Source organism: Mirounga angustirostris, unplaced genomic scaffold, assembly GCF_029215605.1.
Source record: "Mirounga angustirostris isolate CCGP_5_RB_7025 unplaced genomic scaffold, mMirAng1.0.hap1 SCAF_2, whole genome shotgun sequence".
Lineage (NCBI taxonomy): Eukaryota > Metazoa > Chordata > Mammalia > Carnivora > Phocidae > Mirounga > Mirounga angustirostris.
The window spans coordinates 174,675,702-174,695,441 of record NW_026991710.1 but is presented as its reverse complement, the minus strand read 5'-3'; the positions used below and the strand labels follow the sequence as shown (position 1 = coordinate 174,695,441).

General features: G+C 41.6%; 1 protein-coding gene across 18 annotated transcripts in view; it reads left to right on the top strand.

The window, feature by feature from the left end:
- Positions 1-19,740, top strand: part of RBPMS (RNA binding protein, mRNA processing factor) — a 172,097-nt gene that overhangs the window by 98,271 nt on the left and 54,086 nt on the right. For all 18 annotated transcript variants that reach the window (XR_008506473.2, XR_010409700.1, XR_010409697.1 and 15 more), the window contains one exon: positions 6,780-6,930. Coding sequence is in view for 8 of the 18 variants with exons in the window: in XM_045879779.3 (XP_045735735.1) it covers positions 6,780-6,930 (151 nt within the window). In the remaining 10 variants the exon portion in view is untranslated. The remainder of the gene's footprint in view (positions 1-6,779; positions 6,931-19,740) is intronic.

The window sequence follows — 19,740 nt, the reverse complement described above, 5'->3', positions numbered from 1 at the left end:
ACCACCAAAGTTACCACTATTTACAGGTTAATTGGTCACACCATGAACATTCCTGGGCTTGCACAGGTAGTGTTCACATACAAGTGTATATGGTCCCCTCTCCCTGCCAGACTACTGAACATTGTTGATCTTTTTTTTCTTAAACTTATGTTGCCATCAGGGTGGGGTGGGTATAGCTTTGCCTTATTCTTGACCAGTAATTTCTCTAAATGAATGCTTTCATTGTCCCTAAAACTAGTTGTCAAGGGCTGACAAACCGACCTACTTTACTTGTAGAGACACTGGGATAGCTGCTCGCTCATAGGTTTGAAGAATGTACCAAATAAACAAGCCTCCATCAGGCATCAGGAGAGCCCTGAAGACAGACCTCAGTGACAGGAACTGGGAGACCTTTTCTGTAGTAGGAGCCCATTCAGGTGACTTACTGCCGACCACCTCCATTTTCTGTGCCTGATACTCAAGGTTGAAATCCTCAGAACAAAAAACGTTTGGTCACTTAGTGCAGCACCCATTCCTTGAATATAGTCAGAGCTGTTGCTAGGGAGGTAAGGGCTCGGAAGGCAGACGTGAGCCTCTGGGTGCCCTAGAGAAGAGGGTCCAGCAGAGCAGCCATCCCAAACTCCTTCTCTTACCAGATCTGCTATAATTGCTTCATGTCTGGTCTGTTCGGTGTCTCCTTTCAGTCCAGCTGCCCTTTTACTACCGGAGTTATCCTCCACTACAGTGACTGTCAAATATCCCTATTCAAGCAGTATAGGGATAGCCAGTTCTCAGGTCCCATCCTAGATCTACTGAGTCAGAAACTCGGGAGGTGTGGTGTTCAGCACTCTGTATTTAGGAAGTCAACCAGATGATTCTGATGGATGCTAACATTCGAGAATCACGGCTCTACTAAATCTGATCATATTATTTACCCAGTTAAAAAAATTTTAATAGCTATGCACATATTCCAGAGTCCCTCCCCAGGCATAAAAGGTCCTGTGATCTCACCGCAGCCTGCTTGTGCAGTCCTTTACCCACCTCCCCTGCATGCATGTGCGTACATACGCACACTCACCCTTCTCTGCATCCTGTCACACACAGCTTTGCTGAGCCCTTTCCTGGACTGCCACCTGGTCAGTTTCTGCTCTTCCATCACTTCCTCTATGATGCCTCCACCTCCCCTCTTCCCCAGTCACTCTGCCTTGGCTGTGTTTCTCACGAGGCCCTAAGCATTGTGTTGATCTATTTAACCATTACTTTACCCGCATAGCTCCGCCTCTAGAGGTGGGCTCTGAGCTCCTCAAGACAGGGACTTCATTTCATTGGTTCTTTTTTTTTTTTTTAAGATTTTATTTATTTGAGAGAGAGAATGAGAGAGAGAGAGCACATGAGAGGGGGGAGGGTCAGAGGGAGAAGCAGACTCCCCGCTGAGCAGGGAGCCGGATGCCGGACTCGATCCTGGGACTCCAAGATCATGACCTGAGCCGAAGGCAGTCGCTTAACCAACTGAGCCACCCAGGCGCCCCATTTCATTGGTTCTTATGTCTGATGCATAACAAGAATTATGTGCGTGGTTAAAAAAAATTTTTTTTTTTTTTTTACTTTTAAAAGATTTAAGAGGGAGAGAATAGGAGGGGGGAGGGGCAGAGGGAGAGGGAGAAGCAGGCTCTTCGCTGAGCAGGGAGCCCGATGCGGGGCTCGATCCCAGGACCCCAGGATCATGACCTGAGCCGAAGGCAGATGCTTAACCCAACTGAGCCACCCAGGTGCCCCCCCCTTTTTTTTTACTTTCTATCATGCAATTTCAAGCATACCAAAAAATAGAGAATATAGTAATGAACATCCATTAACCCATCACCAGAATTTACCAACTTAACATTTTGCCACATTTGCTTCATCTTTTTTTTCTAAGTATTTTAAAGTAAATACATGATGTATCATGACATTTTGTCATTATAGTCTTTGTGTTTTAGTACTAAAAGCTAAAGACATTTTCCTAAAGTCACCATAATATCACATCTGATAAAATTGGCAATTCCCAAATATCACCTATGCCCATTCTGTGTTTTGTTTTCTCCATTTTTCCACAAAAGGTCTTTTACATCTGGTTTGTTCTATCAAGGACCACACACTGCATGTAAAGGTAGGCCCATAAGGATATTTTAATCATTCTAGAATAGCCCTTTTCCTCTTTTTTTTTTTTTTTTTCTGTTATTCAGTGAATAAACTGCTAGCTAATCTTTATCCCTACTCATGTGGGATAACATTAGTTCAAGACCAGTGACACTACTAAGGAGTTGGAATGATGTTGTACCTTTATGTTCAGAATGATTCAGTCTCATAGGGTCCCAAATCCATGATTTGCAGCTAATAAATCATTCCAGCACCAGCTAGAATGCACAAGAAGCCAGTGTCACAAGTGCTAGAGAAACGAGAGCTACTTCGGATCTGGGCTTTGTGCATATTTACTTAATAGCTTCTCCATCTTGTCTTCAGAAAGTCACTGGAAGAGCTAGAATTCATTTTAACAGTGACTCTCTGGATCTCTGTAGGCTTGAGTCTTCAGGATTTGGTAATTTTACCTTGCCCATTTTCTTGTGTTTCATTCTTTTACTAGCTTTTTCCTTATCCTTTTAGGACTCTGGGTTTTGATAGAGTTTTTGAACAATAAAATGGCATTTTTAAGCTAACTTACTTACAATGTTAATTCAGTATCAGTAGGACACACAAATTTGCATTTGGAGGTTTAAGCCCACGATTCAGAAAAATCTCTTTTAGTCTTTATTCACAAATAGTTCTTAGGCTTTATTTACATTTAAGAGAAAGGGGAAAAGAGCGGTTTTTTTAAATTCCTTTAGCAGAGTCCTGAATGCAGTAACTGGCTGAATTTAAATCATAGTATGTAAATACAGAGTCTGAATTTTCCTTAGGAGTTGCTAATTGCTCTTAGTAGCTTTTAAGATTGAATTATTAGGACTTCCAGTGATTACAATTCCAGGCCATACACCAGTTGAGTAAGACTGTCCTGTGGGTTCAGTCACCTGTGATGAGGGGAGAGGGGGGCATTGGAAATGGGGCTGGTGGAAAAGAGGAAAGTTCCCTCTGTGAGGCCACAGAAGGTTCAGAAAAAGTACTGTGAAGTATTTTAGAAACTGTTGCCCAGGAAAGAAAACTGTGTTGGCATGGTAGCAAGACTAGCTGGGCTGCCCTAACAAAATACCATATATTGGGATGGTTTAAACAGCAGACATTTAAGACTCTCAGTTCTGGAGGCTAGAAAGTCCAAGATCATGTTACCATCAGATTAAGTATCTGGTGAGAACCCTCTTTCTTGCTCGCAGTCCTCACTGTCTGCTCATGTGGCCTTTCCTTGGTGTGTGCTCTTGGAGAGCGATCTTTGGTGTCTCTTCTTCCTCATCTAAGGGTATACTAATCCCATTTTAGGGGCCCACCCTCATGACCTCATCTAAACCTGATTACCTCCCAAGACCCCTTCTCCAAATACTATCACGTTGGGGTTAGGGCTTCAATATATGAATTTGGGGAGAACATAAACATTCAGTCCGTGACTCCAAAGCATGTGATTTGAAACTGCCCTGGTAGACTCTTAAGAATACTAGACTATTAAGGTACATTATTTGTCAACACTATCTTCATACCTCCCAGAGTTTGCCCTGGGTAGGGATTTCAGTCTTTGCAGATCATCGTGAACCTGTATTGGTTTGGTCACAGTGTTTCAGGCCACCTTAAAGAGAGACTGTTGGCTGTCCCTGTAGTCAGATCGGATTGCTTCTAAGTAACTCTTTTCTCAAATTGACATCATACTGATAGCCAGAAACTGTCCTTTCTGATCATCATGTAAAATAAGATACCATTTACAGGTTGAAGAGAAGGGTTTCTCTTCATTATACGACGAGTTTTGGTGAATTACAGGCGGAAAAAGTTGATTTTGGAACAGGCACAGACGTAATCTTACCCTGACAGGGTTTAATGTGAAGTCACTCTGGCCAGAGAATAATCTTATTAGGGCTTTCATTAAAAGCACGAGGTGTTGGGTTGGTTTTCGGGGGTTTTTTTAATGTCTTCTTATCTATCTTCCTCTTTTCTTTCCTTCCACTTCCATGTTCTCCTTAGCCCAGCTCCCCTCCCCCCCTTCATCATCCTTTAACATTTAAAATGTTTTTGGCTTGGCTGATCCCTCTGGATAGGAACTGAGCTAGGCAGGATATTGATTACCAAATATGGTATTGCTGCTAAAGATGTTAGAGGAATGTGGCTTGTATTCTAAGCCTCCGGCCTCTGAATAAGCTGCCAAACAAATTAGGTCATTTTAACTTCTGAGCTTGCTTTTTTTTTTTTTTTTTTTTAAATAAGGAGCTGGAACTCTGATTTGGAACATGATGGTGTTGTTACTTTAGCTCACACAGGGAGGAGGGATATGAAGAGGGGTTGGGAGTGGAGGGAGACTCAGTTCATCATGTTTTAGGACGGGAGCCACCAGTCCAGGCGGTGTAAAAGGCAAGCATGTTGTGCAGAGCCTCTGTTGACCCTGGAATACCAGTGGAAGAGCTGAGGCATAGAATTCAGATGTGCCGCCTCATTGCCTTCTTGTTACTGAGGCTAGAAGGTCCAGAGGACCACTGACAGGTCCCAGGATGCTCTTCTCCGGTTACAGTGGCCCCAGCCGCCGTGATCAAGTTGATGTGGGCTCAGTTCCTTCTTCACAGGAGGGTTGGTGGAGTTCAGTGCCAGGGAGGACACCCTGAAATTGATGGCAAATCGTTACTATGCGTAGCTCATGGCTTGTCATGTGAATACGCGAGTCCTTCCACAGCATACCTTTAAATGATAGCCAGGGGCTGACGCATTTGTCTTCCAGCAAAGACCACAGCTCTTCGGGTCCATATTTGGAAATATTTATTCTGTTGTGATACTAGCTTTGATAGAGTACAATTCTCTCAAGTGGAAGCGGATGGAAGTAAACTCTGCTTCAGAATACTACTGTGTTCCTTTTCCTCATATACATCTTTGGCAAGATAATACTGAGGTTTCCTAAGTTGAAACAAAAACTGAGACCAGTTAGGGAAAGAATTTCTTTTTACATTTCTTATAACTGGCATCCCCCTTTTTGCTTCTTCTTGTCAGTTAGGGCTGTACAAAGTGGATTCCTTCTTTTCCTGCCCAAACCCCTTTGCCACCTTCAGTGTGTTTCTTCTCAGAGAATGGATAAATCAGGCTCACAAAGAAATTTCACCCACTCCAGGATGTCTGTAGGTCAGGGCTTGGTGGCTTTTGTTGTACCTCCCTGAGGACCTCTCTTGCCTCCTTCCCCCTTATTTCTCTTATTGCTGCTACCATCCAGTCACAGGCTCTTCTTCCCATCTTTGGAGCTGAGCCTGTGAAGTTCAGAGTTGTTCATCCTGGTGCACGGAGTCAAGAGATTCTTACTGATTTCTGGTGGGAATGGCTCTGACTTTTCTTCAAGTGAATCAAGTAGAAAGGGGACTTTGGGGCCCATAGGCCGACATGTGCACTAAATGGAAAACCTGTATTCTTAGGATACTCCTTTTCAGAACTCCACCCCCTTTCCAGAACATACCGTACAGACAAACATGGGACCTGAGCCTGTTATGGATGCACATTTATGCACTATACTGGGATATCTTTTTGTTAACTGTTGCTGGAATACATAGCATTGGAAAATAGATATCATGAGGTTATTCATTATGCTTAGTAATGGAGGCATTCTTTTTTTTTTTTTTTAAGATTTTCTTTATTTGAGAGAGAGCAAGCCCGAGTGGGTGGGGGAAGGGCAGAGGGAGAGGGAGATGCAGAGTCCCCACTGAGTGCAGAGCTGGACTCTGGGCTAGGTCTCAGGATCCTGAGATCGTGACCTGTGCCGAAGGCAGATGCTTAATGAGACTGAGCCACGAAGGTACCCCAATGGAGGCATTCTTGAATGGTGGGAGGGTTTTAGAATAGACTTATCTTGTCCTAAATCTTGTGTTTTTATAATGTTTGTTATGTATTGTTTTAGGTAAACTGCAATATAGGGTCAAGGGTAATTGAAATTACTACCCTGTCTCTGGCCGGTGTAATCTGTTTTCTCTCTAATCATGTAGCTAATAAGCCAGCTGTAATCAAAACTGGGACTTTACCACAACAAGACATTAAAATTTTATGTAAACTTATAAGCTAACTAGAATTAAATGATACTAGCTACATTGAAATCTTAAATCTTAGTTCCTGTTTTACTAACTCAAATACATGTATCACCACGAAGAAAGAGCTCTAGTTAGGGAGGGGAATTTTCTCCCTTTATTTCTAGGTGATGAAACGAAGGCTTTGAAGAATGACATTGTTTTAGGCCAGTGTCAGAACACTACGAAGGGCCTAGATCGCTACGATTTCCAGTATTACACAGAGCTTTACAGGAATCATTTTATTCTTATTGGTATCCATTAATTGAAGTTTTTCACTATGCTAGGAATTTGCTGGTCCATATTTAAAACTTGAACCTAACGTTCAAAACCTAACGTTTCTGTTCAGGAAGAAAAAATAATTGAAAAAACATGTAGGAACTAAATGTTTTAATTAAGTAAACAAAATCTCCCCTGACTTTCTGGACATGTGGTATTACAGGTTTTCATGTATTCTGTGTAAGTAGTGAGAACCCGGGTTCTCGCTGACCTTTTTTTTCTGATAGGCCAGGATTTACTGGTGTGTTTATTTTGTCACCATTCCGGTTTGACTCTAAGGAAATGAAAACATCTTCCATTTGTTCTTTATTTCCAAAGGGCATCCGCTTCGATCCTGAAATTCCGCAAACACTACGACTAGAGTTTGCTAAGGCAAACACGAAGATGGCCAAGAACAAACTAGTAGGGACTCCAAACCCCAGTACTCCTCTGCCCAACACTGTACCTCAGTTCATTGCCAGAGAGCCATGTAAGTTGATCTCCTTTTCATTTTAAAAAAAAAAAAAGAATAACCAAGAATTGTGTGCTGCACGTGAAATTACACCACAGGACGTAGAGCTAAGTGTCATTTTCCATTTCTGTGAAGAGGCTGTGGATTCTTCCTGTCTGAATTCCAAATACAGCAATCTTGTTGATGATTGGCTGTCCTAAATGGGGTGGTTCGGCTAGATTAGAACTGTAACTACTACACAATTTCGTTTGATGTGCTGTAGATTTCCTTAATGTCACCTTGACCTTATTGTGAGGGTGTTCTGTTTGCCTGGGGGTACAAACCCTTCTTTATTTCCCCATCCCTGGATAGGAGAGTCTGTTCTCAGCATTTACTTCATTTGTTGAAGATCATCAGTTCTGTGGCTTGGGAAAAGAGAATATTAAAAGTGAAAGCAGCAGATAAGTTCTATTTTTGAGAACAGTTGAGCCCATAAAATCTAGAAGGAAAAGTAAACACACACAAAGAATTTATATGTTGGAACAATCAGTTCTAGCAAACTAATACTGGTAAATTTAAGGAAATCTAGGGCTTCCTGTTTTAAATTAATTGGGTAAAGACACTGACTAATTGCTAAACAAGTGTCTTACCCCACCTAATGAGCTTATTCCCTTAAATGGCCAGTCTACAGTTTTGCCTTTGATTGAATAACTTGAAAAGGTTGTCTTAATTTTCTTTCTTAAGCTCAGTCAGTAGCATAAGTGAGGCGTGAGATAGGCCTTAACTTTTCTTTTCATTGCGTAGCTATATGTGATTTAATATGGCAGGGCATTCAGGGAATCCCAAGTGACTTGCTGTTATTTGGAATATTTTTGCCCTGTCTTTCTTGATCTTCTTTCCAAACCACATGATCTTGATCTTCCTGCTTTCCTTGACAATACTTTTCAACTTTTCTTATTGAAACTGAAGGGCACATGAGTTTCTTTCTCCCCCCATGTCATGTGTGTGTCAGGTTTAATCAGGTTATTTTGGACGTTATAGCCATTCTGTAGCCCTGTAACTCTTGAGAAAGCTGCCACTTGTCAGTGGAAACTAACAGATAAGAGTTTCTCCTCCAGTGTTTTCTAAAATTTTTCTGTGAGTCCAGAAGTCATAATAAAAAGAAATTTGTTCTTCCATGTCCTAGAGAAACTTGAATCCTTTCTAAACAAAAGTTTCATCTTATGATCCAGTTGCACTATGGGAGGATGAGTGGACATTTCTTACACATTTCTGTATCCGTACAGCATCTAGTTCAGTTACCTTTTGTACATTGTATATATTTAATATTATAGTGGTAAGTGGATAAATATTTTAATTTGGCTATTTGCAGAATTATTCCATTTGTATGCCTCTTCTTTTCCCTCTGAAATGTCTTGATTAAGGCAACAGAAAAGAGGATTTGTAAGATACCTTGATTTAGAAAAGGTAACCTAGAGTACCTCTTTAGTTTTCTAGTGAATTTTCTGCCTCAGATCTGAGAGTGCTTTGAAAAGATGAATTCAGACAGCAAGTATAGTGCTGGTGATACTTTATCCTTTCAATTCTTTATTGAATGCTTTTGTTCTGGGACCTCAGTTTTTTGTTGTTGTTTTTTTTTATCTGTTTCGAAAGCTCTGTGAAATTGGTCGCCAGAAAGGTGATAGCCAGTTCACTACAGGGTATGCAAAAGCAACAGAGATGAACAGACTGGACATCCATGAGTCTCTGAAGTTCTAGGAGAGCTCAGAGCAAAGTTTAGAACACCGCTCTGGCCAGCTCTATCCACCTCCCTTCCCTGTGTACAGAACAGCTCAGAAGTGGTCAGATAATTTCCATGGCACGGGCTGCTTGTGGCAAAACAAACTTGACGTTTAAAAAAAATCCAAAACACTGGCAAATTCTTGAGAAAATAAAAGCATGATTTCTCTTAATACAGCTCCTTTCTACGACACAGGGGTCTTGATGAACAGCAATTCCATTCTGACTCAGATCGACTTTATCGTCCATTACAGTTCCCTCTGGGAATTATGAACTTCCCTGTCACATAGGCAGAATTGTTTTCCTGAAAGCACACTGCAGACTAAGAACCCTGGTGGTTCTTCACTGGCAATTCCAGTTGCACTGTGCCTTTAATGGGTGTTCAAGGTGGTGGTCAGTTCAACCACTGTTGAGTAGACTGCAGTGGAATCTTAGAATTTGTAGGACTGGAGCACCTGGGTGGCTCAGTTGTTAAGCGTCTGCCTTCGGCTCAGGTCATGATCCCGGGGTCCTGGGATCGAGCCCTGCATCGGGCTCCCTGCTCAGCGGGAAGCCTGCTTCTCCCTCTCCCACTCCCCCTGCTTGTGTTCCTTCTCTTGCTGTTCTCTCTGTGTCAAATAAATAAATAAAATCTTTAAAAAAAAAAAAGAATTGTAGGATTGGAAAAACCCTATAGTGGCACCTGGGTAGCTCTGTCAGTTAAGTGTCCAGCTCTTGATTTTGGCTCAGGTCATGATCTCGGGGTTCTGGGTTCGAGTGCCTCTTAGGCTGCACACTCAGTGGGGTGTCTGCTTGAGGATTCTTTCCATCTCCCTCTGCCCCTCCCCCCACTTGCTTGTGCTTTCTCGCATGCGCTCTCTCTCTCTCTCTAAAATAAATAAAATCTTTAAAAAAAAAAAACAAACCCCTATAGACTTCCCTGTTGTGGATGATGAGAGAGGTTTTTAATGTTTCTTTCTGTCAATGTTTTTTTATAGTTGTGGCTGAAAAGTACCCATTGCCATCACTAAAGGAAGAATGTGCTAAGATTCAATTATACAACAAATACTTACTTGAACTCTCGTTTCTCAGATATCTGTTGAACTTTAATGAGCTCTCAGTGTGCTAGACACTGGGAAAAAAGGGGACTGGTTGCTGCCTTAAAAGAGCTATCAGTCCAAGGGATTGGTGGTGGTCAAAGTTGTCAGAAAACTTGGCCCATATAAAGGATGTAAAAGATTTTTTGCAGCTTAGTCCAGATTGCTCCAAATCAGACTTATTTGCCAAGCACCTGCTGTTTGTGCAGAGCATGAAAAATGAGAAAACTAGGTATTGCACTTGCTAAAGGAGATGGTGGCCTGCAATGGAGAACCTTGGCCTTAGACTTGAAGATGTCCGTGAGAGTTCTGGTTCTGCCAGTCATTGTCAAGCTTGTCAAATCATTGTCAAGTTGGACCTTAAACACACTGAACCTTGCTCTGCTCCTGTTCTCTCAGCTACAAAATGGGAATAATACCTTATTCACATGCTTCTTACAAGAGCTAAATAAAGCAAGATCCTAAGATTGTGTTGAGGATTAAGTGGCTGTAATAGATGTAGAGGGCCAGGCAAACATAAAGTATAATCTTTTTTTTTTTAAAGATTTTATTTATTTGACAGAGAGAGATAGCGAGAGCAGGAACACAAGCAGGGGGAGTGGGAGAGGGAGAAGCAGGCTTCCTGCCGAGCAGGGAGCCCGATGTGGGACTCGATCCCGGGACCCCGGGATCATGACCTGAGCCGAAGGCAGACGCTTAACGACTGAGCCACCCAGGCGCCCCATAAAGTATAATCTTAATTTCTTAAAAAAACAATTGAGTCACTTTTCTTTCCTAATTGTTAAAATAGTCATTGATCTTCTGAGGCTTTTCATCACTGTGACTATAGCCAATTGTCTTTGCAAATTAGAAGAAAGGATGAACGAAAGTGTCAACACACAGTCCCAGGAAAGTATTATACTTCCCTAATGAAATTTTTATAATTTTAACTTCTTACTCTCTTGTATATAATGAAGCAAGAAAAACACTGTGAGAAAGTAGGAAGTAAGAGATAACAAAATTTATAAATTACATAAAATTCTAGATTATGCATTTGCTTGTACAGGAAAGTCGTGTTCTGTAGTGTAAGAACTCCACTTTAGAGATGAAAACAGGGCAAGTCACCATCTCTCTGAGTTTTGTTTTCCTTGTCTATAAAATGATGATACTGTGTGCCAGACATTGCTAAGCATTTTACGTGAACTGGATTCTCAGTAGCACTATTTTACAGTTGAAAAATAGGCCTTATTAGGAAGATCCAGTAACTTTGAGGTGTTATGGGTTGAATTGTGTTCTGCCAGAATTCATATGTTGAAATCCCAACAACCACCAGTGGCTCCAGATTAAGTGTATTTGGAGATATAAAGTCTTTAAAGACATCAAATTAAGTGGGGCCATTAGGGTGGGCCCTAATTCAATATGACTAGCTTCCTTAAGAAAAAAAGATGGGCAGGGATGTGTTCACACAGAGGAAAATCCAGGTGAGGACATAGCAAGAAGGTGGCCATCTGCAAGCCAAGTTACAGAGGCCCAGGGGAAGCCAAATCTGCCCCCACCTTGATCTTAGAACTTACAGCCTCTAGAACTGTGAGAAAATTAATTTCTATTGTTTAAACCATCCAGTCTGTGGTAGTTTGTTATGGCAGCCTGAGCAGACTAATACATCAAGTGATAGAGCCTGGATTTAAATTCTGACCTGTTACTTTTGTTTTATAACTTTGATCTAGTTACTTAACCTCTCTGTCTCCATTGTCTCATCTATAAAATGGCAGTAATAATTAAACTTACCCAAAAGGTTGTGAGGATTAAATCAATTGACACGAGAGGGTCACATTCACAAGAGTGAATAATTTCAGTGACTGTTTAACACGTACATGTAAGAATGTATACATTGGGGCATCTGGGTGGCGCAGTGGGTTAAGCATCCGACTCTTGGTTTTGGCTCAGGTCATGATTTCAGGGTTGTGAGATTGAGCCGCGAGTTGGGCTCCATGCTCAACATGGAATCTGCTAACGTTTCTCTCTGCCCCTCCCTGTGCTTGCTCTCCACACCCCCCCCCAAAATAAATAAACCTTTAAAAAAAAAAATTAAGAATGTATATGTTGATATGCCTTCTGTTCTCATAGTTGAGACCTGTAGTTTTTCTGCCTTTGTATACTTAGCATCTGGAACCTAGAAATACATGTGAAGTTAAGATACTGCAGATTTTATTTTATGCTTTTTCATTTGGAAGTTTAAAAATATACAGTGTTTAAAATTTTTCAGTGTTATTGAGGTATGATCAGGAAATGATAAAATGCACGTATTAAGAGTGTCTATTTTATGAGTTTTGTCATAATACATAGGGAATTGAGTTGACTCAGTGCCCTTGATCTGTTTACACTGCTTGTGACGTACTGTATTCTAGTGACAACACCTACAGAGCTTTTACTCAGAGTCAACAGATTTTACCCATTTAACTAGAATTTTATGGAGCAAATATCAGAAGACTCTAGAACTTCGCAGTAATTCACATTCCTAAAGTCCAACCCCAGGGATTCTGGCTGGTCTAGAACTCATGCTCTGTATTTTTAAAAGCTTTTTGGATGTTTCTGATGCACAGTCAGGTTTGACAATGCCTAGCAGAGCAAGTTAAATTCTCCTACTGCTGACACACTCTTCTCCCCAGCCTTGTACCCATTCCTATTCCCCACCCCAGTCCAAAAACAAAGCATGCTCTCTTAAATTAATGCTCTTATTAAAAATACCTATTAAGCACATAACCCCTTGGTGAATAATCAGATCAATTCCTTGTTTTCTTGCCATACCACTGGAATTTCCCATTTATCCAATATTGACCCTGACTATGTGGAAGTGAATTTTCTCTCTCATGTCTGAAAAGATCCTCTGAAAGTTCAGAGAACTTCTAAGGTGTGCCTAGCAAGGGCTCTCCTAGGGCCAACACTCTGGAAGCATGAAATCAGTTAACTTTCAACTCTGTGGGATGGGGCCATTCAGGGCCTGATCTGAAGCTCCATGTGCCCATGGAACAGAGTTAGGGTACCTGCATTTTTCAAGGAAGCATACACAGCATGTGCCATTGGAAAGACTGAGGGTGCCGTCCAGTCCCCAGCTCTGCTCGGGAATGTGCAGATGCCAGCTAGTAGCAGGCCCTGTGTATCTCACACCTGCTCTCTGCAAGTGGGGTTGTTCAAAAAGCCAGCGACTGGGCCTGAAGAAGACCTAATCAAGCTGCTTAGGGGGAGGCAAGGCAAAGACAGAGTTGCAGGTGTTCTGTGGGGATGGGGGCAAGACTCTTTTGCTATGAAAAGCAACTTCCTTCGATTTTTGTGTTTCATATTACATACTGCAAATGGTTTTCTCGGATGATAAAAATTGTACTTCTCAAGGGAAGAAAAATTTCCAGCAGTCCAGAAAAATATAAAGAAGAAAATAAAAGTCACCAAGTTATACCAGAGATAACCACCATTAACATTTTCGGGTCTGTCCTTCCACAACTTTTAGTATGCATATAATAAAAAATGTATCTCTATCCAGTTTTTAAATTTCAGAATCATTTAATTAACCCTTTACCTTTAAGATAAAATTCCCCCCCCTTTTTTGTTTTTTAAGATTTTATTTATTTATTCAACAGAGAGAGCGAGCAGGAGAGGATGCGGGACTCGATCCCAGGACCCTGGGATCATGACCTGAGCCGAAGGCAGTCACTTACCCGACTGAGCCACCCAGATGCCCTTAAGATAAAATTCTGATGTCCAGTGAGATTAAATGGCCTTTAGGGCCAAAAGTAATATCTGGGCTCTGAGAATCCCATGCCACAGCCTCTGTGGTGCCTTTGCTGTAAGGTACTAATTCATAGTGACACAGAGCCCTTGCTAGAATTAGAGCAGGAGGAGGGGTGGGAGACCACTGGTAGATTACCTAATGCCCCAGGTGAGCACAGCCAGCTCCTGGGCTGCCGGAATTCAGGTGGTTGGTTGATTGATCTGTCGGATTTTATTAAATGGATAGGAAGAAAGGAAACAGCTATTGAGCCGCTATTCTAATTCTTAAGAACAGTGTAAAATACCTATTTTCCAGCCAAGAAGACTAAAACAAGTTTGAGTAACTTCCCCAAAGGCACACAGCTTATTTTAGGCCTAATTGCTGATCTCACTGCACCACATTCCTAACTTAGAGCCGACAGGTGCTTTTGGCTATAGTTGCTTTTAAGGTATTCTTTAGGAGGTGCTTTAAACTCCAGCCATGGAGCGCCTGGGTGGCTCAATGGGTTAAGCATCCAACTCTTGATTTCAGCTCAAGGTCATGAGTTCAAGCCCCACATTAGGCTCCACACTGGAGCCTACTGAAAAATAAATGAGTGAATGAATGAGGTTTCCTCATTTTCAAATGTCAGTAACTAATTGAAGTTTTTCTTTAAAATACAGAGAGAGGGACACCTGGGTGGCTCAGCTGGTTAAGCGTCTGCCTTCAGCTCAGGTCATGATCCCAGGGTCCTGGGATCGAGTCCCTCATCGGGCTCCCTGCTGAGCAGGGAGCTTGCTTCTCCCTTTGCCTGCCACTCCCCCTGTTTGTGCTCGCTCTCTCTGACAAATAAATAAATAATCTTTAAAAAAATAAAATAAAATAAAAATACAGAGGGGTACGTGGGTGGCTCAGTCAGCTAAGCATCCGACTCTTGATTGCAGCTTAGGTCATAATCTCAGGGTCATGAGTTCGAGCCCTGAGTCGGGCTCCCCACTGAGTGTGGAGCCTGCTTGGGATTCTCTCTCACCCTCTCCCTTTCCCACCCCCTTACCCATGCTCTCTCTAAAAAAAAGTTAACTCAAGCCTTTAGAGATGATCTTATTAGAGACCCCAGAGGCCTGCATGAGATTATAAGGAAAAGATTTCAGGGCAGGTCACCGCTCAGTGAAAGTCAAGCTTCCATATAACTTTAAAGCATCAGATTTTGATGGCCAGGATGCACTAACTGTAAAATGTATTTTTACATAGTTGACCAAATTGAACTATTGATGGTTTTTATTTAGTTTTGGTATGGTTGATTGAGTTGTTTCAGAAAATACAAGTGACCCATTTTCAACAGTTCAGGTATTTTAGTTTAATGAATAATGGTATCATCAGCAAAGATGAGGATATTTGACTTCTTTGATTTATACTTGGATGACATGTAGGCAGTTTTCTAAAGTGTTTCACATCATTCAAGGAAATGGAAATGAGCATGAATGGAAACAGGCAATAATACAGCTCTGTTTTACATTGTTTCAGATCCTAAGACTTCATCTGCACAGTCCTCTTGAAACAGTGATAGTATGAAATCAGCATATATACCTACCAATTTACGGTTAAGTAGACAAGTGTGTTCTCTAGGTGGTCCCTCTTTGTAAAGGCCCCAAAAGCTGATGAGCAATCTGCAGAAAATTTTTCACACAGATCAAAAACCTTAGTTGCTCCTTATATAAAGGATGGGATTGAGAGACCTAGTCCTGCAATTGTTTGAAAGTAAAACTAACACAGGGACACCTGGCAACTGACTGCCTTCGGCTCAGGTCATGTCCTGGAGTCCCAGGATCAAGTCCTGCATCAGGCTCCCTGCTCAGCAGAAGTCTGCTTCTCCCTCTGACCCTCCCCCCTCTCATGCTCTCTCTCTCTCTCTCTCAAATAAATAAAAATCTTAAAAATAAATAAGTAAAACACAGAAATAGGAGGGATTGTCTAACTGGCTGTTGGGTCTGTTATTTAGGGAGATAAAAGATTTGAGTCCATTTTAAGGAACATCCTTGCAGACAGGTATGTTGACTACATGATCACAATCTGGGCTCATCTGCATTTGAGAAATAAGCCCAGTATTCCTTTTTCCTTGAATCTTCTCTTTACAAAATTATAGTTTCATTTCATTTTGTAAAATGACCATGCTTAATTCACTGTATTGTTAGAGTAGGAAACCATAAATTAAATTTAAAGGGTTAAAAATACATATTTTTCTACCATCTAGAAATAACCACTGTTAATGTTCTGTTGCATATCTTCCTACATACATTTCTATCCTTTTATGTGTATATGTATAAAAAATAGTGTGTCAGGTTATCTTTGGTTTAGTTTGATTACAACATGTGATCACACTGTCCTCTTTTCTCACTTACCTCAGGACCAGTTTTCCATCCAGGACTGTATACCCAAAGCATTATTTTTTAAGGACTCTTTACATGGAAGGTGTAGTGCTGGTGAGGGCCTTTGATGCCTGGCAGGGAATTTTTTCTAAATTAACTGGTGGGGAGAGAATGCAGATTGTTGAGCATGGCAGTCTTGTGCTTTAAGGAAGACTCTCCTTCCTTAAAGCTCTAGGAAGCTGCGCTGGGGAGACAGGAATGGAAGTAGAACACCATAAAAATCTCTTTTATGTAGTGGAGGAAATAGAGTGGTGGTGGGGAAGTCACTTTCCCGAATTTTTTTTTTTTTTTTAGTATGTCTTGAAATGCCACTAGGAAGTACGTTGGGGATGTAGTGCTTCTAGGAAGGAAGCTTCGCTCCTCCCCAGACTCCCACCCCACTTCCACAAAGTTTTAGGGAAAGGAACCAGTGATGGTGAAGACACAAATTATTTCACCTCTTTTTCTTACCCCAGTCTTTGCCGGTAAGGGTTTTGATGGGAGGGAGGGCCCAAGTGTGAAAAGGAAGTTGTGGAGTAGAGCAGTAATGGGGAGTCTTTGGGTGGCCAGAGGCCTTGGGAAATGGTACAGGAAGGGGGAGCCAGGAGATGGACACAGGGAGGAAAGAGGAGGCAGCTGGCTGCCGAGTGGAAAGGAGACCAGGACCTCAAAAGTATGGAAGCTGAGCTTTGCAGGATTGTGCTTACTTGGATCACGTGCCCATTCCCTCTGAACCAGCTCCACGGCGGGACTGCCGAGGGATTGTGTCCTTGCTGTAGAGTGGTTTGAAGCTACCAGAAGTGATGTTCACAGAAACTTGTCATGGTTTCCCTTCTGGGTATTGAGACTTCATAACGATTGAGTGATCCACTGAGCATATTCTCACCCCCAACACCACAGGGCATTTGTGGGCTGATTCTCACACGACAGGGAAAGGCCCATTGTCAAGAATGAGGACATGAGGTGCACCTGGGTGGCTCAGTCGTGAAGTGTCTGCCTTCGGCTCAGGTCATGATCCCAGGGTCCTGGGGTCGAGTCCCCACATTGGGCTCCCTACTCGGCGGGAGGCCTGCTTCTCCCTCTCCTACTCCCCCTGCTTGTGTTCCCTCTCTCACTGTGTCTCTTTCTGTCAAATAAATAAAATCTTAAAAAAAAGAATCAGGACATGAATTTAACCCTCAGGATATGTATGAGGGTACCAGGTGCTTAGGCCCCTGGACATTCTGAGGAATAGAAACATGAAACAGATGAAGGGGGGGAAATCGGAGGAGGAGACGAACCATGAGAGACGATGGACTCTGAAAAACAAACTGAGGGTTCTAGAGGGGAGGGTCGTGGGGGGATGGGTTAGCCTAGCCTGGTGATGAGTATTAAAGAGGGCATGCTCTGCATGGAGCACTGGGTGTTATGCACAAACAATGAATCATGGAACACTACATCAAAAAAACATGAAACAAAACTCCAGTCGATGAGGACAGCAAAATACTCTTAGAAACCAAGACACCTTAATAATGTTTATTTCCCCATATGTCCCACTCTGACAAAGCAAAACTATTCTCCTTTAAAAAAAAAAAAAAAAATTTTACTGTACCACATCAGTGTTTACAGCCCGCTTCTGCCCCTGTCTTCTCTTCAGACCTGCACACGTTCCTAGTTTTTGCTTAATGTGGATAATTTTTAATAACGAAATTTAAGGGTGCCTGGGTGGCTCAGTTGGTTGTCTGCTCAGGTAATGATCTCAGGTCCTGGGATCGAGCCCTGCATCTGGCTCCCTGCTCAGTGGGGAGCCTGCTTCTCCCTCTGCCCCTCCACCTGCTCATGTGCTCTCATTCTCTCACGCTCTTTCATAAAGAAATAAAATCTTTTTAAAAATAAATATTTATTTTTTATTATTTTTTTATATTTATATTTAATTATTTTATTTTTATATTTAATATTTATATTTTATTTTAGTATTATTTTTTAATACTAAAATAATATTAGGTAATGGATGTGGTAAGGTACATATATATATATATGGATGTGGTAAGATATATGGATATATATATCTATCTGGTCTATATATAGATATATCTGGTTTTATGTGGGAGGTAAGTTACTGCAGTACTGTGTAGATCAGCGAATCTGATCCAGTTATTTACATTACAGTTTAATGAGTTAGCCTATCTTTGATTAGCAATGGCTATTAACATTTTGCTTTGAATTTGTTTCTTGTTTAATCATTGATTAACTGTAAACAAAGGCCTAAGAACTCAGGAAGTCAAATCTCCTTGGAAATCACAGAATTCTTTTGCAATGCAAATAACTGCCCCAACTTTCATGTTTTGTAAACTCAAATTATTCATTACATCTGCAGAGAAATGAGAGAATAAAGGAGTTAGTTTACTGGGACATTCCAGAAGAAACAGCTACCATAGACTTAATTCTGTTAACGCCTTGTACTCTCCTCACTCACTCATTAAAAGGAAGGCATTTCTTAAAGTTTGATGCAGGCTCTCTGTTTCTTCCCTTCTTCCTTTTCACACACTTGTAAATCCTCAAAGAGGTGCCTTTTCTCGGACAGCAGTTCTCATAGTATTTGTCTGCCAACCCCTGGTTGGTCTCCAAGACCCTTTCAGGGAGTCCCCAAGGTCTAAACTATTTTCATGAGAATAGTTTATTTTTCTTACTGGGTAGCAGTGGCTCAACTACTGGCACCTTTGTACATGTCCAGACAGCAGCACCGAACTGGACTCAGGAGCATTGTGTTCTTCACGGTCCCATGCTGTGGTTAAGAAACCAGTTTCACCTGCGAATGTCCTTGATGAAGAAGTAAATATTTTTATTCAGTCTCAGCTCTTGATTACAAGTCCTTTTATGATTTTTTTTTTTTTTTGCCAGAATGGGAAGGATACATATTACCATATTGAAAATTAAAACAAGTTTTAAAAATATTTACTAATTCATTTAAAAAATATGGCCTCATGCGGGGTGGCTGGGTGGCTCAGTCGTTAAGCGTCTGCCTTTGGCTCAGGTCATGATCCCAGGGTCCTGGGATGGAGCCCTGCATTGGGCTCTGTGCTCAGCAGGAGGCCTGCTTCTCCCTCTCTCACTCCCTCACTTGTGTTCCCTCTCTGACTGTGTCTCTCTCTGTCAAATAAATAAGTAAAATCTTAAAAAAATATATGGCCTCATGGAAGTAGATAACTTGTGAAGGAAGGAGTATTTTAGTATCTTTTACAGGTAATTGTAGAGATTCCTTTTTTGCATTACACCAAGATTTGTTGCATTGTGAAATCTGAAACTTTATCCATGAGCTTTTTGTACTGTTACATTAAATTCCATTTCCTATTTTTTTTTTTAAGATTTTATTTATTTATTTGAGAGAGAGAATGAGAGACAGAGCATGAGAGGGAGGAGGGTCAGAAGGAGAAGCAGACTCCCTGCCGAGCAGGGAGCCCGATGCGGGACTCGATCCCGGGACTCCAGGATCATGACCTGAGCCGAAGGCAGTCGCTTAACCAACTGAGCCACCCAGGCGTCCCCATTTCCTATTTTAGTTGGGTCTTTTACCCATGCATGATTTTATGGTATGACACATTGGTCATTTGGAAAGTATTGGTTCACTGAATTATGCTGATCTTTAAAATGTTGCCTCATTTTATTCATTAATAGTTATCACCCCTGATCTCACCTGTGAGGCCATGCTTTTTTTTTTTTAAAAGATTTTATTTATTTATTTGACAGAGACAGAGAAAGCGAGAGGAGGAGTGGGAGAGGGAGAAGCAGACTCCCCGCTGAGCAGGGAGCCTGATGTGGGGCTCGATCCCAGAACCCTGGGATCATGACCTGAGCCCAAGGCAGAGGCTTAACGACCGAGTCACTC